The sequence below is a fragment of the Salmo salar genome, chromosome 21, assembly GCF_965601325.2.
Source record: "Salmo salar chromosome 21, fSalSal1, whole genome shotgun sequence".
In the NCBI taxonomy this organism is placed as follows: Eukaryota; Metazoa; Chordata; class Actinopteri; order Salmoniformes; family Salmonidae; genus Salmo; species Salmo salar.
Genome location: NC_138311.1, coordinates 2,094,030 through 2,118,945, shown reverse-complemented (window position 1 = coordinate 2,118,945; position 24,916 = coordinate 2,094,030). Strand labels below are relative to the sequence as shown.

Below are 24,916 nucleotides of genomic sequence, written 5' to 3'. Positions count from 1 at the left end.
CCTGCCTCAATGACTACCGCCCCCACGTAGCACTCACGTCAATAGACATGAAGTGCTTTCATGGCTGGTCATGGCTCACATCAACACCATCATCCCGGAAACCCTATACCCATTCCAACTCACATACCGCCCCAACATATCCACAGATGACGCAATCTCAATCTCACTCAACACTGCCCTTTCCCACCTGGACAAAAGGAACATCTATGTGAGAATGCTGTTCATTGACTACAGCTCAGCGTTCAACACCATAGTGCCCACAAAGCTCATCAATAAGCTAAGGACCATGGGACTAAACACCTCCCTCTACAACTGGATCCAGGACTTCCTGACAGGCCACCCCCAAGTGTTAAGGGTAGGCAACAACACATCTGTCATGCTGATCCTCAACACGGGGGCCCTTCAGGGGTGCGTGCTTAGACCCCTCCTGTACTCCCTGCTCACCCACGACTGCGTGGCCAAGCACGACTCTATAGGGAGATCAGAGACCTGGCAGTGTGGTGTCAGGACAACAACCTCTCCCTTAACGTGAGCAAGACAAGGGAGCTGATATTGGACTACAGGAAAAGGAGGGCCGAACACGTACCCATTCCAATCGATGGGGCTGTAGTGGAGCGGGTCAGTAGTTTCACGTTTCTTGGTGTCCACATCACCAACAAACTATCATGGTCCAAACACACCAAGACAGTCGTGAAGAGGGCACAACAACACCTTTCCCCCCTCAGGAGACTGAAAAGATTTGGCATGGGTTCCCAGATTCTCAAAAAGTTCTACAGGTGAACCATCGAGAGCATCCTGACCGGTGTCATCACATCCTGGCATGGGCAACTGCTCAGCATCCGACCGTAAGGCGCTACAAAGGGTAGTGTGTACGGCACAGTACATCACTGGGGTCAAGCTTCCTGACATCCAGGGCCTATACACTAGGAGGTGTCAGAGGAAGGCCCAAATTGTCAAAGACTCCAGTCACCCAAGTCATAGACTCTTCTCTCTGCTACCGCACGGCAAGCGGTACCGGAGCGCCAAGTCTAGGTCCAAAAGGCTCCTTAACAGCATCTACCCCCAAGCCATAAGACTGCTGAACAATTAATCAAATGGCCACCTAGACTATTTACATTGACCCCCCTCTTTTGTTTTTACACTGCTGCTACTGGTGTTTATTATCTATGCATAGTCACTTTACCCCTACCTACATGTACAAATTACCTCGACTAACCTGTACCCCCGCACATTGACTCGGTACCAGTACCCCCAGTATATAGCCTCGTTATTGTTATTTTATTGTTACTTTTTATTATTTTTTACTTTATTTAGTAAATATTATTTTTAACTCTATTTTTTAACTCAATTGCTGGTTAAGGGCTCGTAAGTAAGCATTTCACGGTAAGGTCAACACCTGTTGTATTCGGCGCATGTGACAAATAATATTAGATTTGATTAATGCAGATATATTATGGACATTTTCTGAAATTAGAATGCAGTTAAAAAAATTATTTACAATTATTTTAAGTGAAAGAAATCACTCGAGACACAGGTGAATAGAAAAAGGCAGTGAAGGTGTGATTTATTGAAGTACACGTGACATTTTTCTTTGTGAGGCCTCATTTCAACAAAAACAGGCAATCGACATTAATTCAACACAATCGGCGTTATTCCATAGTAGTGAATGAACAATGCGATGATGTAGGCTACCTACACAGACGCAACAGTAAGATAATGAACATTGCAAACACTCAAGCCAGCCATTAGGGCTTCCCTTATATCACCCTCAATCACGGTCATAAGCTTATCTCCGATTCAGGGTAGATAAGGAAGACTGTATTCATGCTTTTATTTGGCACTTTTGTGTTAACACAAGAACATGACTTTAATCTAGTTCATTCTCTGATGATCAATGATGATTGGCCAGCCTATATTTCCAATGGAGCATCTTTGTAAGACATGAATCTCTAGATAGCAAAAGGACGGTTGTCTTTGTATGACCCAGAACTAGATCTATTTTTAGCTTGTTTAACATGAAAACACATTTTGAAACAATTAAACGCTGACAGTGTTGAAAAACAGCACTGAAATAGTAACAGTGATCATTTGATTAAATAGAAGAAGAAAAAACACTTGCATGAATTATAATACACTTCTGGTTGCTAACCATTTAGCAACGAAAGCATTAAAACCTCTTTGGTTCCAAAGGCAGTACAGGAGAGAGTACATTAAGGCAAATAACAATGCAACCACAACCAACGCCCACCCTAAGAAAAGCACTGATATCAAAAAGAAATAAGCGTTACATAAGCAATTTCCACAACGACGACGAAGAACCGTCGCATAAGTGAAGCCAGTGTCATACAGATGTAATATCTTAATTTGACCACTCTGATGTCGCAAGGATTTTCCTGCACATCAGGAAATGTAATTGTGTTTGAGTTTTAAAAAGGTTTCTTAAATTGATTAGACTTGATTTATCCTAACTAAAAACATATCAATTTATTTAAAAAAATTGTGAAATGTGGGATATGCTGCTTAATTTTAAGTAGCTATTGAAAAACATCACCATTCAGTTCTGTGTGTGTTGACTGATTGTGAAAGGGTTGTGGTAAAGCCATCACCTCGATGGTTACAGGCTAGTTGATGACGAGGGATCATGTTGGATAGGCTTCGTCAACCTTAAATGTGTGTGGATCGGCTGCAGTAGCCTAATTCAAAGTAATTCCACATGGAGTGCTGGTCGTATTCGTATCAACTCTGTGAAACATAACTGTTCCTACATTGTGCACACACAATTGACAGATTGACAATCAAAAATAAACATTGTTTCAACATTTCAGAAAGCAAATAATAGAAATCATCCATATTACAAAGACCCAAATATGCTACATGTCCACTTGGTCAACTTTCAGTAATTGTTTTTGGTTCACAATACAAAAAAGTGAACAGTGTAACACTGTTTGCAACAATATTCAACATTCAACTTAGATAAAAAAATAAAAGAAATTCAGCTGCAGGCAGGTCAGCATTTAACAGTCGATGTCAGACTAGAGCTTATTTAATTTTTTTATTATTCTCTTTACTTGTTCTCTCTTTTCAATCAGAATCATTGGAGAATATGACTCAGATGTGAAGGTGGGATAAAACAGTATGAAGGAAGAGAGAAAGTCCTGAAGACAGTGTGTGTGTGTGTGTGTGTGTGTGTGTGTGTGTGTGTGTGTGTGTGTGTGTGTACTGTCCTGGAACATAATGAAAAAGTGTCTGTCCATGATGTCAGCTGTTTGTGGTGTGTGAGCAGTGACATTCAACTCAGTCTGTTCTCCAGCCTAACAGAGACTGTGAACCTTCTTTATACTCTTCTTGTTTCCTGTGTGCGCGCACACAGACACACGCACGCAGGCACACACAGCACATTCAAAACAGACCACATTGCCATACTGTCAGTGTCTGTCTGTCGAAATGGCGACACATCACATAGGAACTACACCACCTGTCTTAAAACAACAACACATATAGACACAATTACAGGGCCTAAACATGTATGGCTAAACAGTTTCACAAATGTAAATAGTCCCAATAAAGTTTAGTTTTCAAATTCAGAAATTCTATCCATCCATCGTCAGAGTCCTTTCTCTATGTCAGTAATATCCATCTACCTGTCCATTCTCCAGAGTCTCTCCCTCACCTTTGCCTTCCACTCTTCCCCCATTAGGGCTTCTTGGCAGTGGGCTTGGCCTTGCCGTTTGGCCCCTGGGCAGGCTTGACCATGTGGGTCATCTCCACGTCAGCCAGGGCGTCCGGGGGAAGGCAGGTGCGCATGCGCTCAATAGTCTTCTGGTAGGACTGGCGCTCCTGCTCCAGCGAGCGGATCATGTGCTTCATCTTGGACTCGCGTGACAGGAAGTTCTCCACAGTGGCCTCCAGGCTCTGGATCTTCTGACGTGCCGCCTTGGAGAAAGAAGAGGAGAATGGATGATTTTAGACTAACACATGGGATGGGTGCATAGAGGGTAGTGATGGGGAATAAATAAATAGTTACATATTGCGATATTACTTTGGATTACATTATATTGATACTTTGGGCTCTATTTTAACAAACCTAAAGCAATGGCAAATCTTAGAGCTAGTGTTAGCTGGCGGTAGCACAGCAACTCACTGCCTTCCTGAAGACAAACAACGTATACGCTTCAGTCTGGTTTTAGACCCCATTATAGCAGACTGCACTCGTGAAGGTGGTAAATTACCTTTTAATGGCGTCAGACCAAGGCTCTGCATCTGTCCTCGTGCTCCTAGACCTTAATGCTGCTTTTGATACCATCGATCACCACATTCTTTTGGAGATTGGAAACCCAAATTGGTCTACACGGACAGGTACTGGCCTGGTTTAGATCTTATCTGTCGGAAAGATATCAGTTTGTCTCTAAAACCCTGTAAATTTCGGTGTTCCTCAAGGTTCCGTTTAAGGACCACTATTGTTTCACTATATATTTTACCTCTTTGTTACGTGTTACGTTTTTCTTGCTCCCCATTTTCCCATGTTAGTGTGTTTGTGTCCTAGGCATAACAGGTGTACCGAGTTGCGGCTGACGATGGTGGGCGTGGCTGTAGCTGATTGAAGAGAGGATATCTGTTTGCCGTGTGAGAAGGGGGGGGGGTTGAGAGAGAGGACACTTGTTTTGTTTGATGATTTGTGCTAATTTCTTTGTTTGTGTTTCAGCCTGTCCTCCTGAGGTACTCCACCCTACCTAGGTCCTGGAGAGGGGAAAAGGTAGATCTGCCCATGGGTGTACATTCCCACGTACTTGGACCCCGATCCCAAACATTCCCTTCTCTTACCTTCCCTGGTTGTGGTTGTTTTTTTTGTTTTCTTACTGATTATTTATGGGTGTTTTATATTGTTTATTTAATTACTTTACTAAACACCCCCTGAGGGCTAACATTGAGTTCTGGTTGTGGTCTGGTTATTTTTGCTCATTACACCCCACATTTCTTCCCCTTTCATCTGGTTTACCTTGTGTGTTTAGGCCCAGGCATTTACGTCTCCTCCTCAGACGAGCTACACCCGAGGGGAGAACGTAATACTCTTGGTGATGTCATTTGGAAACATAATGTTAACTTTCACTGTTATGCGGACGATACACAGCTGTACATTTCGATGAAACATGGTGAAGCCCCAAAATTGCCTTACCTGGAAGCCTGTGTTTCAGACATAAGGAAGTGGATGGTGGCAAATGTTTTACTTTTAAATTTGGGACAAAACCGAGATGCTAGTTCTAGGTCCCAAGAAACAAAGGGATCTTCTGTTGGATCTGACAATTAATCTTGATGGTTGTACAGTCATCTCAAATAAAACTGTGAAGGACCTCGGCGTTACTCTGGACCCTGATCTCTCTTTTGACGAACACATCAAGACTGTTTCAAGGACAGCTTTTTTCCATCTATGTAACATTGCAAAAATTAAACTTTCTGTACAAAAACGATGCCAAAAAATTAATACATGCTTTTGTCACTTCTAGATTAGGCTACTGCAATGCTCTACTTTCCGGCTACCCGGATAAAGCACTGAATAAACTTCAGTTAGTGCTAAATACAGCTGCTAGAATCCTGACTAGAACCAAAATATTTTATCATATTACTCCAGTGCTAGCCTCTCTACACTGGCTTCCTGTTAAGGCTAGGGCTGATTTCAAGGTTTTACTGCTAACCTACAAAGCATTACATGTTCCTACCTATCTCTCTGATTCGGTCCTGCCGTACATATCTACACGTATGCTATGGTCACACGATGCAGGCCTCCTAATTGTCCCTAGAATTTCTAAGCAAACAGCTGGAGGCAGGGCTTCTCCTATAGAGCTCAATTTTTATGGAATGGTCTGCCAATCCATGTGAGAGACGCAGACTCGGTCTCAACCTTTACGTTTTTATTGAAGACTCATCTCTTCAGTAGGTCCTATGATTGAGTTTTTTTTATTTCACCTTTATTTAAACAGGTAAACAGTTGAGAACAAGTTCTGATTTACAACTGCATCCTGGCCAAGATAAAGCAAAGCAGTGCGACACAACAGAGTTACACATGGAATAAACAAACACACAGCCAATAACACAATGGGAAAAAAGTCTATAACAGTATGCAAATGAGGTAAGATAAGGGAGGTAAGGCAATTAATAGGCCATAGTGGCGAAATAATTACAATTTAGCAATTAAACACTGGAGTGATAGATGTGTAGAAGATGAATGTGCAAGTAGAGATACTGGGTTGCAAAGGAGCAAAAAAACAGTATGGGGATGAGGTAGTTGGAGGTGCTATTTACAGATGGGCAATGAACAGGTGCAGTGATCTGTGAGCTGCTCTGACAGCTGGTGCTTAAAGTTAGTGAGGGAGATATGAGTCTCCAACTTCAGTGATTTTTGCAATTCTTTCCAGTCATTGGCAGCAGAGAACTGTAAGGAGAGGCGGCCAAAGGAGGAATTGGCTTTGGGGGTGACCAGTGAAATATACCTACTGGACCGCGTGCTACGGGTGGTTGCTGCTATGGTGACCAGTGAGCTGAGATAAGGCGGGGCTTTACCTAGCAAAGACTTATAGATGACCTGGAGCCAGTGGGTTTGGCAACAAATATGAAGCGAGGGCCAGCCAACGAGAGCATACAGGTCGCAGTGGTGGGTAGTATATGGGGCTTTGGTGACAAAACGGATGGCACTGTGGTAGACTGCATCCAATTTGCTGAGTAGAGTGTTGAAGGCTATTTTGTAAATGACATCGCCAAAGTCAAGGATCGGTAGGATAGTCAGTTTTACGAGGGTATGTTTGGAAGAATGAGTGAAGGATGCTTTGTTGCGAAATAGGAAGCCAATTCAAGATTTCATTTTGGATTGGAGATGCTTAATGTGAGTCTGGAAGGAGAGTTTACAGTCTAACCAGACACCTAGGTATTTGTAGATGTCCACATATTCTAAGTCAGAACCGTCCAGAGTAGTGATGCTGGACGGGCGGGCAGGTGATGGTAGCGATCGGTTGAAGAGCATACATTTAGTTTTACTTGCATTTAAGAGCAGTTGGAGGCCACGGAAGGAGAGTTGTATGGCATTGAAGCTCGTCTGGAGGTTAGTTAACACAGTGTCCAAAGAAGGGCCAGAAGTATACAGAAAGGTATCGTCTGCGTAGAGGTGGATCAGAGAATCACCAGCAGAGCGACATCATTGATGTATACAGAGAAAAGAGTCGGCCCGAGAATTGAACCCTGTGGCACCAACATAGAGACTGCCAGAGGTCCGGACAACAGGCCCTCCAATTTGACACACTGAACTCTGTCTGAGAAGTAGTTGGTGAACCAGGCGAGGCAGTCAATTGAGAAACCAAGGCTGTTGAGTCTGCCGATAAGAATGTGGTGATTGACAGAGTCGAAAGCCTTAGCCAGGTCGATGAATACGGCTGCACAGTATTGTCTCTTATTGATGGAGGTTATGATATCGTTTAGGACCTTGAGCGTGGCTGAGGTGCACCCATGACCAGCTCAGAAACCAGATTGCATAGTGGAGAAGGTACGGTGGGATTCGAAAATGGTTGGTGATCTGTTTATTAACTTGGCTTTCGAAGACCTTAGAAAGGCAGGGTAGGATAGATATAGGTCTGTAGCAGTTTGGGTCTAGAGTGTCTCCCCCTTTGAAGAGGGGGATGACCGTGGCAGCTTTCCAATATTTGGGGATCTCAGATGATACGAAAGAGAAGTTGAACAGGCAAGTAATAGGGCTTGCAACTAGAGGTCGACCGATTATGATTTTTCAACGCCGATGCCGATTATTGGAGGGCCAAAAAGGCCGATATCGCTTAATCGGACGATTATTATTATGATTTTTTTATATGTGTATATATACACACACACACACACACACACACACACACACACACACACAGCTCTGAAGTGACAACGATACTGAAGAGTCTGCTTAGGAGACAAATACTCTCAACTGTTTGAAAAATAAAAATAGAGTTTAAGTTACCTGTGATGAATGCTGAAAACAAAAACTGTAATTTCTATATGCAGGAAATCCTATTTTAATAATGGGCATGGTAAGAATTGACTACCAAAGTGCGAGTCATAATTCCCATGACACCTTCTAGCAAAATCTGAAAAGCGGTTCCTTCATTTATTCCATAGGATATTTTTAGATTAACTTAAAATAAGGTCTATGTTTGGTTTAGGCTTACACCACCTTGCCAATTTTATAACTGTGTAGATATCCATAGGATATAACTCTGATCAATATAAGCGAGGATAATTAGAGTAGAGTGGATTTATGAAAATATGTTGACAAACGTTACCTAGTGAGATTTACACGGGTATCAAAACGGCAAGGCGGTTTAAGCACAAAACACAGACCTTAGTTGAAGTAGATCAAGACATTCTCTATGGAAGACATGAACGGTAAAATAACGAAGGAACCCCTTTCAAGTTCAGCCGCAAGTTATTACAGGAATTATGACGCGTCGACTATTTCTCTCTAAACCATATACCTTTGACTATTACGAGCCTGCTGCTGCCTACCACCGCTCAGTCAGACTGCTCTATCAAATATCTATTCATAGACTTAACTATAATATAATAAACCTTAGGTCATTAATATGGTAAAATCCGGAAACTATCATCTCGAAAACATTATTCTTTCAGTGACATACGGAACCGTTACGTATTTTATCTAACGGGTGGCATCCATAAGTCTAAATATTCCTGTTACATTGCACAACCTACAATGTAATTTCATAGTTCCGTAAAATTCTGGCAAATTAGTTCGCAACGAGCCAGATTCTGTATACCCTGATTCTGCGTGCAATGAACGCAAGAGAACTGACACAATTTCACCTGGTTAATATTGCCTGCTAACCTGGATTTCTTTTAGCTAAATATGCAGGTTTAAAAATATATACTTCTGTGTATTGATTTTAAGAAAGGCATTGATTTTTATGGTTAGGTACAGTCGTGCAACGATTGTGCTTTTTTTCACAAATGCGCTTTTGTTAAATCATCCCCGTTTGGCGAAGTTGGCTGTCTTTGTTAGGAAGAAATAGTCTTCACAGTTCGCAACAAGCCAGGCGGCCCAAACTGCTGCATATACCCTGACTCTGTTTGCAAGAGAAGTGACACATTTTCCCTAGTTAAAATAAATTAATGTTAGCAGGCAATATTAACTAAATGTGCAGGTTTAAAAATATATACTTGTGTATTGATTTTAAGAAAGACATTGATATTTATGGTTAGGTACACGTCGGAGCAAAGACAGTCCTTTTTCGCGAATGCGCACCACATCGATTATATGCAAAGCAGGACAGGCTAGATAAACTAGTAATATCATCAACCATGTGTAGTTAACTAGTGTTTATGATTGATTGATTGTTTTTTTTATAAGATAAGTTTAATGCTAGCTAGCAACTTACCTTGGCAATGTAAAGCAGGTGGTTAGAGCGTTGGGCTAGTTAACGTAAGGTTGCATCCCCAAGCTGACAAGGTAAAAATCTGTCGTTATGCCCCTGAACAAGGCAGTTAACCCACCGTTCCTAGGCCGTCATTGAAAATAAGAACTTGTTCTTTAACTGACTTGCCTAGTTAAATAAAGGTTTTAAAAAAAAATATATATATATATATATATATATATATATATATATATATATATATATATATATTTTTCTTTTTTTTTTTTTTTTTTTTAAATCGGCAAATCGGTGGCCAAAAATACCGATTACCGGTTGTTATGAAAACTTGAAATCGGCCCTAATTAATCGGCCATTCCGATTAATCGGTCGACCTCTAGTTGCAACAATTTCGGCTGATAATTTTAGAAAGAGAGGGTCCAGATTGTCTAGCCCTGCTGATTTGTAGGGGTCCAGATTTTGCAGCTCTTTCAGAACATCAGCTATCTGGATTTGGTTGAAGGGGAAATGGGGGAGGCTTGGGCAAGTTGCTGTGGGGGGTGCAGGGCTGTTGACCAGGGTAGGGGTGGCCAGGTGGAAAGCATGGCCAGCCGTAGAATAATGCTTATTAAAATGCTCAATTATCTTGGCTTTATTGGTGGTGACAGTGTTTCCTAGCCTCAGTGCAGTGGGCAGCTGGGAGGAGGTGCTCAAATTCTCCTTGGACTTTACAGTGTCCCAGAACCTTTTGGAGTTTGTGCTGCAGGATGCAAATTTCTGTTTGAAAACTTTTAAAGAGTAACCAGGCATCTTCTACTGACGGAATGAGGTCAATATCCTTCCAGGTTACCCGGGCCAGGTCGATTAGAAAGGCCTGCTCACTGAAGTGTTTTAGGGAGAATTTGATAGTGATGCGGGGTGGTCATTTGACCGCAGACCCATTATGGACGCAAACAATGAGGCAGTGATTGCTGAGATCCTGGTTGAAGACAGCATAGGTGTATTTGGAGGGCAGGTTGGTTAGGATGATATCTATAAGTGTGCCTGTGTTTACGGATTTGGGGTTGTACCTGGTAGGTTCATTGATAAATTGTGTGAGATTGAGGGCATCAAGTTTAGATGGTAGGATGGCCGGGGTGTTAACCTCTATGGGCTAGGTGGGACGCGTCCCACCTACTCAACAGCCAGTGTAATCCCGTGGCGCGATATTCAAAAACCTAAAAAAATGCAAAAACTTCAATTTTTCAAACATATGACTATTTTACACCATTTTAAAGACAAGACTCTCGTTAATCTAACCACACTGTCCGATTTCAAAAAGGCTTTACAACGAAAGCAAAACATTAGATTATGTCAGCAGAGTACCCAGCCAGAAATAATCAGACACCCATTTTTCAAGCTAGCATATAATGTCACATAAACCCAAACCACAGCTAAATGCAGCACTAACCTTTGATGATCTTCATCAGATGACAACCCTAGGACATTATGTTATACAATACATGCATGTTTTGTTCAATCAAGTTCATATTTATATCAAAAACCAGCTTTTTACATTAGCATGTGACTAGCATGTGACTAGCATTCCGACCGAACACTGCCGGTGAATTTACTAAATTACTCACGATAAACGTTCACAAAAAACATAACAATTATTTTAAGAATTATAGATACAGAACTCCTCTATGCACTCGATATGTCCGATTTTAAAATAGCTTTTCGGTGAAAGCACATTTTGCAATATTCTAAGTAGATAGCCCGGCATCACAGGGCTAGCTATTTAGACACCCACCAAGTTTAGCACTCACCAAAGTCAGATTTACTATAAGAAAAATGTTATTACCTTTGCTGTTCTTCGTCAGAATGCACTCCCAGGACTTCTACTTCAATAACAAATGTTGGTTTGGTCCCAAATAATCCATTGTTATATCCAAATAGCGGCGTTTTGTTCGTGCGTTCAAGACACTATCCGAAAGGGTAAATAAGGGTGACGAGCATGGCGCAATTCGTGACAAACTTTTTTCTAAATATTCCATTACCGTACTTCGAAGCATGTCAGCCGCTGTCTAAAATCTATTGGCTAATTGGTGCTTGCTTCGGGACAGAGACGTTAGCCAGGAGAAGCCAATCGGATAGCAGCTAGATAGCTGCGATGATCCAGGTGAAGAGGTTCAGAGCTTGCAGTAGGAATCCGGGGATATGGAGAAAAATAAGTCCAATAAGCTCTGGGTTGAATTGCGCCGTGCAGACTGGCAGGAGTTGTCCGTGCTAAAGTGTAGTCTGGCCCAGGGGTGTGATGGTGAACTGAAAGGCATTGGAGCGACGAACTGCCCTTGCTGTCTCTGCCTGGCCAGTTCCCCTCTCTCCATTGGGATTCTCTGCCTCTAACCCTATTACGGGGGCTGCTTCACAGGTGCTCTTTCATGCCGTCCCTAGGAGGGGTGCGTCACTTGAGTGGGTTGAGTCACTGATGTGATCTTCCTGTCCGGGTTGGCGCCCCCCTCGGGTTCATGCCGTTGGGGAGATCTTCATGGGCTATACTCGGCCTTGTCTCAGGGTAGTAAGTTGGTGGTTGAAGATATCCCTCTAGTGGTGTGGGGGCTGTGCTTCGGCAAAGTGGGTGGGGTCATATCCTGCCTGTTTGGCCTTGTCCGGGGATATCGTCGGACGGTGCCACAGTGTCTCCCGACCCCTCCTTTCTCAGGCCCCAGTATTTATGCTGCAATAGTTTGTGTCAGGGGGCTAGGGTCAGTCTGTTATATCTGGAGTATTTCTCCTGTCTTATCCAGTGTCCTGTGTGAATTTAAGTATGCTCCCTCTAATTCTCTCTCTACCTTTTTATCTCTCTCTTTCTCACTTTCTCTCAGAGGACCTGAGCCCTAGGACCATGCCTCAGGACTACCTGGCCTTGATGACTATTTGCTGTCCCCAGTCCACCTGGTCGCACTGCTGGTCCAGTTTCAACTGTTCTGCCTGCGGCTATGAAACCCTGACCTTTTCACTGGATGTACTACCTTGTCCCGGACCTGCTGTTTTAGACTCTCTCTCTACTGCACCTGCTGTCTCTAACTCTGAATGATCGGCTATGAAAAGCCAACTGACATTACTCCTGAGGTGCTGACCTGTTGCACCCTCTACAACCACTATGATTATTATTATCTGACCCTGCTGGTCATCTATGAACGTTTGAACATCTTGGCCATGTACAGTTGAAGTCGGAAGTTTACATACACTTTAGCCAAATACATTTAAACTCAGTTTTTCACAATTCCTGACATTTAATCCTAGTAAAAATTCCCTGTTTTAGGTCAGTTAGGATCACCACTTTATTTTAAGAACGTGAAATATCAGAATAATAGTAGCGAGAATGATTTATTTCAGCTTTTATTTCTTTCATCACATTCCCAGTGGGTCAGAAGTTTACATACACTGAATTCGTATTTGGTAGCATTGCCTTTAAATTGTTTAACTTGGGTCAAACATTTCGGGTAGCCTTCCACAAGCTTCCCACAATAATTTGGGTGAATTTTGGCCCATTCCTCCTGACAGAGCTGGTGTAACTGAGTCAGGTTTGTAGGCCTCCTTGCTCGCACACGCTTTTTCAGTTCTGCCCACAACTTTTCTATAGGACTGAGGTCAGGGCTTTGTGATGGCCATTCCAATACCTTGACTTTGTTGTACTTAAGCCATTTTACCATAACTTTGGAAGTATGCTTGGGGTCATTGTCCATTTGGAAGACCCATTTGTGACCAAGCTTTAACTTCCTGACTGATGTCTTGAGATGTTGCTTCAATATATCCACATCATTTTCCATCCTCATGATGCCATCTATTTTGTGAAGTGCACCATGCCCTCCTGCAGCAAAGCACCCCCACAACATGATGCTGCCACCCCCGTGCCTCACAGTTGGGATGGTGTTCTTCGGCTTGCAAGTCTCCCCCTTTTTCCACCAAACGATGGTCATTATGGCCAAACAGTTCCATTTTTGTTTCATCAGACCAGAGGATATTTCTCCAAAAAGTATGATATTTTTCCCCATCTGCAGTTGCAAACCGTAATCTGGCTTTGTTATGGCCATTTTGGAGCAGTGGCTTCTTCCTTGCTGAGCGGCCTTTTCAGGTTATGTCAATATAGGACTCGTTTTGTCTGTGGATATAGATACTTTTGTACCTATTTCCTCCAGCATCTTCACAAGGTCCTTTGCTATTGTTCTGGGATTAATTTGCACTTTTCACACCAAAGTACGTTCATCTCTAAGAGACAGAACGCGTCTCCTTCCTGAGCAGTATGACGGCTGCGTGGTCCCATGGTGTTAATACTTGTGTTCTATTGTTTGTACAGATGAACGTGGTACCTTCAGGCGTTTGGAAATTGCTCCCAAGGATGAACCAGACTTGTGGTGGTCTACTATTTTTTTCTGAGGTCTTGGCTGATTTCTTTTGATTTCCCCATGATGTCAAGCAAAGAGGCACTGAGTTTGAAGGTTGGCCTTGAAATACATCCACAGGTACACCTCCAATTGACTCAAATGATGTCAATTAGCCTATCAGAAGCTTCTAAAGCCATGACATCATTTTCTGGAATTTTCCAAGCTGTTTAAAGGCAAAGTCAACTTAGTATATGTAAACTTCTGACCCACTGGAATTGTGATACAGTGAATTATAAGTGAAATTATCTGTCTGTAAACAATTGTTGGAAAAATTACTTGTGTCATGCACAAAGAAGTTGTCCTAACCGACTTGCCAAAACGAGAATGAGTTTAAATGACTCCAACCTAAGTGTATGTATATAACATATATAATCGTGAGAATCGCAATACATATCGTTTTGGCACCTAAGTTCCGTGATAATATTGTATTGTGAGGTCCTGGCAATTCAAAGCCCTAATACAGGAAAACTCGTGTCAAACTCATTGCACGGAGGGCCGAGTGTCTGCATGTTTTCGCTCCTCCCTTGTACTTGATTGATGAATTAAGGTCACTGATTAGTAAGGAACTCTCCTCACCTGGCTGTCTAGGTCTTAATGAAAGTAAAAAACAAAAACCTGTAGACACTCGGCCCTCCGTGGAATGAGTTTGACACCCCTGATCTCGACCATGTTTTCAGAAGAATAACGATATGGGACAAAGTAGTAGGTAAATGATTGACTGAGTGGCTGTGTCGTGTGGGTGTGTGTGCATGCGTGTGTGTGCATCTGGCGTGTGTGTGCCTGTTTAAAAACACAGTAGAAACATTAAGACTAGTATGTTCTCTGTTTCCTGTTAACATTTACTAAGGGGTTTCACTCTCCAAATCTGTGTCAAACCTTAATCCCTGCGATTCCTCAGCTGTGACCTCATCTGCAGACAGACAGACAGACTTTTAATGGTCTACAGTATGGATTAAAAAGGGAGAATTCCTTGGACAGAGAATTGAGACTCATTCCTTTTTCTTTCTTATACTGTGTTTAGGGTTGTGCTCTGGTGACATCTACTGGCAGACTGAAGCAGTGCAGCAGAAAAGATCATTGCTGACATTTGAGTGCTCCTCTTTCTTTTTCTGGGATATTCATAATGTAAAGAGTAGAATAGAATCTGGGGTAAGATGGCTTTTTGGACTATATTGTGTCTTATGTACTCCTGGAAAGCAAAATGAATTGCCCTGAGGAAACAATAAAGTTTGAATTAAATTGAGCCAGTTTCCCACCTGTAGTTTCTCCAGCAGATCCATGTTCTGTTTCTTCAGCTGGTTGTTGGTCTTCTCCAGTTTATCCAGGCGGTCTGAGTTGTTTGACTGGAGCACAGCATCCACCGTCTCGTCCTGCAGCACGTGGTACTCAACCTCATATGCATGTAGCTGCTTCGAGATGTCCATGTCCAACACCTGGCAACCCACATAATTACAAAGAATATATACCTGGCAACCCAGAGTTGAAAAACATCAACTTCTGGCAACCCCGAAGAGAAAGTCAAACACCTGTACAGTCAGGTAATAAGTTAAAAAAAACAAGAAAAAGAAAAATTAAATCAGTGCTGGAGTTTACTCACGACCTTTCAATAAACATTTGAACCCAGATCTGCTACTCATAAGACATAAGCACAGCCTGTGTGTATCCCATTAAAGCAAATCAAGAGCCACAAAAAGGTCTTTACAGTCCCCCTTGGGCAGGGTGTGTGTCATGTGCTCTGTTATGGATTGTTGTCATAAAATAGAGCAGGCCCTAGTGGCTTGCCTCTTCCACAACCTCTCTCTATATTTATGGCCAAAGTCATAAATATAGAGCACTCATGGGTTTTAGCTACACAATACACATAGAGCTACATAATCAAATAAAATAGTGCTTTATTGTTCATTGTTGAAACGAAAATGTGTCTCTTTGCTCTGCCCAACCCCGAGACGAGACGAGACAACACACACACACACACACACACACACACACACACACACACACACACACACACACACACACACACACACACACACACACACACACACACACACACACACACACACACACACACACACACACGACATCTATGGAGTTCAGGGTTAAGTGCCTTACTCAAGGGCCCCATATAATGTAAATGTAGGGCCAGTTTCCCAGACCCAGATTAAACCTAGCACTTTCAATGGAGAATCTCAATTTTGTGCATCCCAAGACTACACGTGTGCATCCCAAATGTCACCCTATTCACTATATACCACCAACAGTGAATGCTCACTTTTAATGTCTCCCCCCCCATCTGTACCTTTGAGATGGTTTCCTCCATCTGGGTGTGGGTGAGGTTGGGAATTGTAGTTTTCAGGTAGTCCACGATGGTCTCGAAGCTATCACACTCCACTATCTCCCCTTCGTGACTGCTCAGTAGACACAGAGCCACCTTAAAGATCACTTCACTCCCCTGGGCAAATAGGATATCTATAACATAGAACACAGAGACTGAATGGGTGTGTGTGTGTGAGAGAACAGAGAAGGCAGGAAAAACAGCAAACAGTTTTTCTTATTCAATGTAATTCTGATTCAATGTGAGTAAAATAGTGTGAAGATTAGAGGTCGGCCGATTATGATTTTCCGCAGCCGATACCGATACCGATTATTGGGGGGGCAAAAAACAGCCGATATCGATTAATCGGACGATTATTATTATTATTATTTTTTTTTATATGTGTATACACACACACACACACACACACACACACACACCACACACACACACACACACACACACACACACCCCCCCCCCCCCGCTCTGAAGTGACAACGATACTGAAGGGTCTGCTTAGGAGACAAATACTCTCAACTGTTTGAAAAATAAAAATAGAGTTTAAGTTACCTGTGATGAATGCTGAAAACAAAAACTGTAATTTCTATATGCAGGAAATCCTATTTTAATAATGGGCATGGTAAGAATTGACTACCAAAGTGCGAGTCATAATTCCCATGACACCTTCTAGCAAAATCTGAAAAGCGGTTCCTTCATTTATTCCATAGGATATTTTTAGATTAACTTAAAATAAGGTCTATGTTTGGTTTAGGCTTACACCACCTTGCCAATTTTATAACTGTGTAGATATCCATAGGATATAACTCTGATCAATATAAGCGAGGATAATTAGAGTAGAGTGGATTTATGAAAATATGTTGACAAACGTTACCTAGTGAGATTTACACGGGTATCAAAACGGCAAGGCGGTTTAAGCACAAAACACAGACCTTATTTGAAGTAGATCAAGACATTCTCTATGGAAGACATGAACGGTAAAATAACGAAGGAACCCCTTTCAAGTTCAGCCGCAAGTTATTACAGGAATTATGACGCGTCGACTATTCTGTATACCCTGATTCTGCGTGCAATGAACGCAAGAGAACTGACACAATTTCACCTGGTTAATATTGCCTGCTAACCTGGATTTCTTTTAGCTAAATATGCAGGTTTAAAAATATATACTTCTGTGTATTGATTTTAAGAAAGGCATTGATGTTTATGGTTAGGTACAGTCGTGCAACGATTGTGCTTTTTTTCGCAAATGCGCTTTTGTTAAATCATCCCCGTTTGGCGAAGTTGGCTGTCTTTGTTAGGAAGAAATAGTCTTCACAGTTCGCAACAAGCCAGGCGGCCCAAACTGCTGCATATACCCTGACTCTGTTTGCAAGAGAAGTGACACATTTTCCCTAGTTAAAATAAATTCATGTTAGCAGGCAATATTAACTAAATGTGCAGGTTTAAAAATATATACTTGTGTATTGATTTTAAGAAAGACATTGATGTTTATGGTTAGGTACACGTCGGAGCAAAGACAGTCCTTTTTCGCGAATGCGCACCACATCGATTATATGCAAAGCAGGACAGGCTAGATAAACTAGTAATATCATCAACCATGTGTAGTTAACTAGTGTTTATGATTGATTGATTGTTTTTTATAAGATAAGTTTAATGCTAGCTAGCAACTTACCTTGGCAATGTAAAGCAGGTGGTTAGAGCGTTGGGCTAGTTAACGTAAGGTTGCATCCCCAAGCTGACAAGGTAAAAATCTGTCGTTATGCCCCTGAACAAGGCAGTTAACCTACCGTTCCTAGGCCGTCATTGAAAATAAGAACTTGTTCTTTAACTGACTTGCCTAGTTAAATAAAGGTTTAAAAAAAAAATATATATATATATATATATATATATATATATATATATATATATATATTTTTTTTTTTATCGGCAAATCGGTGGCCAAAAATACCGATTACCGGTTGTTATGAAAACTTGAAATCGGCCCTAATTAATCGGCCATTCCGATTAATCGGTCGACCTCTAGTGAAGATAAGGGTGTGAAATTGACTGTAAGCCACAGGTTTACACACAATTGAGGAAGTACAGTGGCATACCTAGGACTGTGGCGGTCATGAAATTTTGTCAGCCAGTGATTGTCAAGCAAATAACTGCCGGTCTCACGGTAATTGACATAAACACACTTAGCATCTCCTGGCTTCCACATATTGCCAACAAGCCACTGATGCAGGCCTTTGGAACATCTACATTTTAAAAAGTGTAATAAAGCCATGTAATATAGCCTACGGCATCACAATAAATCCAATATTTATTTTAGACATATCTAAAGAAACATGATATGAAGAAAATGTAGTCCATTTCATAAGAACACAATAGCGTACTCTGAGTTGTCCTCATGTTAGGTCGTGATCTGGCGATACCATATGGCTGTGGGGTACTTAGCAGATTAGATTTGCTTAGAAGTCCGTGGCATTATTTTATACTATTTTCTAGTATGAAGAATGCAATTGAACAAAGCTGAATAAAATAGAAAGGATATTTTCTCCAAACGATTTGAGGGAGTTCGCACATGGCTATTCTGTGTTGAGTGGTTAACAAAGAAACAGCCACTCCTATATGCTTAATTTAGAGTTATTTATGCAACTTTAGTTGTGATACAAACATTGGGCTATATGTTTTGATTTTTTATACATTCTGAGGCTGCATGATTTTAAAAAAGTCGCATGAAAGGCATAAACTCTGCTTTGTTTTTGCACAGGCTGCACACACTTCATCAGTCTCTCATTCACAGTTTGACAAGCATTTGCTAATGCCTCAAATTTCCCGGTGGCATCACTTTGGTGGTTGTAATGCCCCCTAAAAAAAGGTATGCCTTTTGCGGCCAATGGTCGTTGTGCCCTTGGGCTGATAATATTTATAATTCCCTTCTCCCGGCTGCATGCTCTGAAGCACTTCTCACTCACATGGCTTGCTCAGATATCTCAATTCTTATTAGCCAATGCCCCTCACGTGATCGGGTCCTTCTCACAGGCTACAAGTGAAGACAGACACATCGGGATGCGACTGTTCGCAACCTTATCGAATTGCGAGGCACATATTGAAGATGTTGGAAGAACTGTCCACATTTACTAGTCGTCAGCCAACAAGATGAATAGGCCTAACGAACAGCAGAGCCCCATCTGTTTAGCAAAAAAAATAATATATATATATTAGTACCAGACAAAAGTTTGGACACACCCACTCATTTCAGGGTTTTTGTTTATTTTTACTATTTTCTACATTGTAGAATAATAGTGAAAACTATGAAATAACACATATGGAATAATGTAGTAACCAAAAAAGTGTTAGACAAATCAAAATATATTTTATATTTGAGATTCTTCAAAGTATCCACCCTTTGCTTTGATGACAGCTTTGCATGATTCCATATGTGTTATTTCATAGTTTGTTCTGACTTGATGGTCCACTTGTAGCCTAAAGCCTGTTTTAGAGAAATGTAATCATCGAATATTGTAAGAGCTTTCAGTGTCTGCTTATGTGCCCCCTTTATTTATCCTATGGTTCTGACTTGGTGTACAGGGAGAATAGTGTAAGAACAGCCCATGTTCTGAATTCTGTCTGAACAAATAGTTATATTGAGTACGCCCATCCTAGCTTGCTCATTGTCTTAATCAAAATTACGGATTGCCTCTCATCCGCTCGTCGTTCTCTTATGCCATAGTTTGTACATCTCAATTGTCAGTAGAAACCACATTTGTTTAAGCAAGTCAGCCATATCAGCTATATTTTTTAAATAAGCTTGAATTAACTGTTTCGCTGCCGGACAAGTCTCCGCTGATAGCCAGGTATAGCGGTGGTAAAGATTCACTCCATGTTGCTGAAAAGAAAGCTCTGCTGTTGGGACAGCTTTATGTAGACCCTAACAGTTTGTTTACTGTTATAGCGCAATGAATGTATCGTTTAGTGTTGTGCTATGTAATGGCTTTGCTGGCATGCATCATGAATTAGATTTTTTTTGTTTGCCCCACCAAGATTTACATGATAAAATCACTCCTGTATCCCCCATAGTACAAAAGTTGCCTATTCTATTCTGTGCGAGATAGAAATATTCCCAAAATAATCTGGGACAGTTCTGGTATGCGATAGATCCCAAATTAACTTCTCTAGGGTAGGTGGCACCAAATCGTCCCACCTATGTAACAGCCAGTGTAATCCCGTGGCGCGTTATTCAAAAACCTCAAAAATGCTAAAACTTAAATTTTTCAAACATACGACTATTTTACACCATTTTAAAGACAAGACTCTCGTTAATCTAACCACACTGTCCGATTTCAAAAAGGCTTTACAACGAAAGCAAAACATTAGATTATGTCAGCAGAGTACCCAGCCAGAAATAATCAGACACCCATTTTTCAAGCTAGCATATAATGTCACATAAACCCAAACCACAGCTAAATGCAGCACTAACCTTTGATGATCTTCATCAGATGACACACCTAGGACATTATGTTATACAATACATGCATGTTTTGTTCAATCAAGTTCATATTTATATCAAAAAACAGCTTTTTACATTAGCATGTGACTAGCATGTGACTAGCATTCCCACCAAACACTGCCGGTGAATTGACTAAATTACTCACGATAAACGTTCACAAAAAGCATAACAATTATTTTAAGAATTATAGATACAGAACTCCTCTATGCACTCGATATGTCCGATTTTAAAATAGCTTTTTGGTGAAAGCACATTTTGCAATATTCTCAGTAGATAGCCCGGCATCACAGGGCTAGCTATTTAGACACCCAGCAAGTTTAGCACTCACCAAAGTCAGATTTACTATAAGAAAAATGTTATTACCTTTGCTGTCTTCGTCAGAATGCACTCCCAGGACTTCTACTTCAATAACAAATGTTGGTTTGGTTCAAAATAATCCATAGTTATATCCAAACAGCGGCGTTTTGTTCGTGCGTTCAAGACACTATCCGAAAGGGTAAATAAGGGTGACGAGCATGGCGCAATTCGTGACAAAAAAATTCTAAATATTCCATTACCGTACTTCGAGGCATGTCACCCGCTGTTTAAAATCAATTTTTATGCCATTTTTCTCATAAAAAAGCGATAATATTCCGACCGGAAATCTGCGTTTAGGTAAACAGACAAAAGAAAATAAAGCATTCGGTCGACTCGGGCACGCGCCTAAGCCCATAGTACTCTGATCGGCCACTTGCCAAAAGCGATAATGTGTTTCAGCCAGAGGCTGCCTCGATATCGTTCAGCTTTTTCCCGGGCTCTGAGAGCCTATGGGAGCCGTAGGAAGTGTCACGTTATTGCAAAGATCCTCAGTCTTCAATAAAAAGAGCCAAGATGAAACTCAACTGGTCAGACAGGCCACTTCCTGCATGGAATCTTCTCAGGTTTTGGCCTGCCATTTGAGTTCTGTTATACTCACAGACACCATTCAAACAGTTTTAGAAACTTTAGGGTGTTTTCTATCCAACGCCAATAATTATATGCATATTCTAGTTACTGGGCAGGAGTAGTAACCAGATTAAATCGGGTACGTTTTTTATCCGGCCGTGTCAATACTGCCCCCTAGCCCTAACAGGTTAATACAACCACTACTTTTTTTTTTAGCAATGTGACTGACACAACAGATCAGAACGTTTAGCTTAAAATGTTGATAAACTATTTTTTTCACAATATAAGCCCAGCAATGCGCACGCTGCAGTAGGCTATAAGTGCGAATGTTCCAAAATGCAACCAATTAATCAGGAAACCACCCTTCTCGAAAGTGACCACAATTGCGATAATGCCTGTAATGCTGTTATTATAAAGGTGTATTATGGTGAAAATAATCTTCCACAATCTTAAAACTCACACGCTGCATATGCCAGTTAGGCTCTACACCCATTGTAAAGTGGATTTATGTGCTTAATTTTAAGAAGTTATTTAAACCTTTAGGCTAGGCTACATGAGGTGTGCGACTATGATATGAAGTCCAAAAAAAAAAAGGCACACGCTGTTTCTTGCCTTACTAGCTGTGCTTCATTCAGTGACAATATATAATTCACAAGTGACAGGCTAATATTGTCACCCATCAGACTATTCTTGATTTAATCTTGTCTTTACATATACTAAATAATATGTGTGTGAAATTTGTTTTGATTTAGAATGGACCATTATCATGCACCTGTCTAGAAAGTGCATTCGGAAAGTATTCAGACCCCTTGACTTTTTCCACATTTTGTTACGTTATAGCCTTATCAATCTACACACAATACCCTTTAATGACAAAACGAAAACAGGTTTTTAAAAATGTTTGCAAGTTTCTTACAAATAAAAAACAGAAATACCTTAGTTATTTGAGTATTCAGACCCTTTGCTATGAGACTCAAAATTGAACTCAGGTCCATCCTGTTTCCATTGATCATCCTTGAGATGTTTGTACAACTTGATTGGAATCCACCTGTGGTAAATTCAATTGATTGGTAAGGCACACACCTGTTTATATAAGGTCCCACAGTTGACAGAGCAACCAAGCCATTAGGTCGAAGGAATTGTCCATAGAGCTTTGAGACAGGATTGTGTCAAGGCACAGATCTGGGGAAGGGTACCAACAAATTTCTGCAGCATTGAAGGTCCCCAAGAACACAGTGGCCTCCATCATTCTTAAATGGAAGAAGTTTGGAACCGCCAAGTCTCTTCCTAGAGCTGGCCGCCCAGCCGAACTGAGCAATTGGGGGAGAAGGGCCTTGGTCAGGAAGGTGTCCAAGAACCAGATAGTCACTTTGACAGAGCTCCAGAGTTCCTCTGTGGAGAAAGACAACCATCTCTGTGGCACTCAACCAATCAGGCCTTCATGGTATGGCCAGACGGAAACCACTCCTCAGTACAAGACACATTAAAACAGCCCGCTTGAATTTGCCAAAAGGCACCTAAAGGACTCTAAGACCGTGAGAAACAAGATTTTCTGGTTTGATGAAACCATGATTGAACTCTTTGGCCTGAATGCCAAGCGTCACATCTGGAGGAAACCTGGCACCATCCCTACGGTGAAGCATGATGATGGCAGCATCATGCTGTGGGGATGTTTTTCAGCTGCAGGGACTGGGAGACTAGTCAGGATTGAGGGAAAGATGAACGGAGCAAACTACAGAGAGATCCTTGATGAAAACCTGCTCCAGAGCGCTCAGGACCTCAGACTGGGGCGAAGTTTCACCTTCCAACAGGACAACGACCCTAAGCACACAGCCAAGACAATGCAGGAGTGAATGAATGTCATTGAGTGGCCCAGCCAGAGCCCAGACTTGAACCTGATCCAAAATCTTTGGAGAGACCTGAAAATAGCTGTGCAGCGACGTTCTCCATCCAACCTGACAGAGCTTGAGAGGATCTGCAGAGAAGAATAGGAGAAACTCCCCAAATACAGGTCTGCCAAGCTTGTAGAGTCATACCCAAGAAGCCTTGAGGCTGTAATCGCTGACAAAGGTGCTTCAACAAAGTACTGAGCAAAGGCTCTGAATACTTATGTAAATGTGATATTTCATAAATTTGCACAAAAAACAAAAAAACTGTCACTATGGTGTATTGTGTGTAGATTGATTAAAAAAATAAGATTGCATACATTTTAGAATAAGGCTGTAACCTAACAAAATGTGGAAGAAGTCATGGGGTCTGAATACTTTCCGAATGCAATGTAAACAGCGAATGGAGGACACTTTTCCTGTGATTCATTTTCATGCCAGCCAGGTAGGCTATACTCCTGTTGTAAATATAAGTAACGTTCTTAATATTAGGAAAGTTGAGAAATAAATATAGAAGACCTAGCCTATAGAAAGCTGATGGGATCCTCCAATTTTTAATAGAAGACATCAAAACTCTGTTTTGTCATGCAATTGCATAGCCTATAGAAATGTTGCGCAACATAAGCTCTCATGAAGTTTTCGATTACATTTGCATTGATGTCAGAGTGATTAGAGGGACAATAGAGTGCTGAGTACCAGGCAGTTAGCACGTTTGGTAGGCTACTAATGACCATCAGCAGCATCAGAGCTTGGAGAAGCCTAATTACCGTGACTAAGCGGTTATGTGGAATTTGAATGCCGTCATGACTTGTGACCGCCGGTGTGGCAGTAATAAGGTTACCGTAACAGCCCAAAGCACACCTGGGATATTAAAAAATAGCCACTGAACATTTGTATGTGGATATGTGTGACAAAGTCTGTCGAGAAAAACATCAATGAATCCGCACATACATCCTACTGTATAATCAGTTGCTTACCAAATATCCGTGCGACGAATCCGAGTGGGAACTGGGAGGCAAAGAGTGTGAGGAACCATGGGGCTGCATAGAGGCTGGGGCAGATCTCGTGTTCCTCCAGGTGGCTGTACAGCTCCCTGTGGTAGTCGTGCAGCAGCCTGGACAACTGGTACATCTGAATCTGAAATATACACACACACACAGACACACGTGCACACACAGATCAGTACATATCTGTGGTAGACATGCAGCAGATACAGCTGGAAAACAGGTACATCTGGCTATGCAGGGGCCACAATCAGATCAGACTATCAATATTGTCATTCAACCTTGATTTAACATGTAACCAAGAGAGCCAGAGGCTGTGTCCGAAATCTGTCTTGCTTACTACTTACTAAAACTACATACTGTGTACTACCGTAATTTCCGGACTATAAGCCGCAACTTTTTTCCCATGCTTTGAACCTCGCGGCTTAAAACAATGACGCGGCTAATATATGG

At 41.5% G+C, this 24,916-nt stretch overlaps 1 protein-coding gene across 3 annotated transcripts in view; it reads right to left on the bottom strand.

Annotated features, from left to right (window-relative positions):
- Window positions 1–1,535: 1,535 nt before the first annotated feature.
- Window positions 1,536–24,916, bottom strand: part of tbc1d4 (TBC1 domain family, member 4) — a 160,712-nt gene continuing 137,331 nt past the window's right edge. For all 3 annotated transcript variants that reach the window (XM_014163748.3, XM_045704356.2, XM_045704357.2), the window contains 4 exons: window positions 24,437–24,596; window positions 16,122–16,291; window positions 15,079–15,255; window positions 1,536–3,933 (listed from right to left, as the gene is read on the bottom strand). In XM_014163748.3, coding sequence (XP_014019223.1) covers window positions 3,694–3,933; window positions 15,079–15,255; window positions 16,122–16,291; window positions 24,437–24,596 — 747 coding nt within the window. In that variant the 3' untranslated portion in view covers window positions 1,536–3,693. The remainder of the gene's footprint in view (window positions 3,934–15,078; window positions 15,256–16,121; window positions 16,292–24,436; window positions 24,597–24,916) is intronic.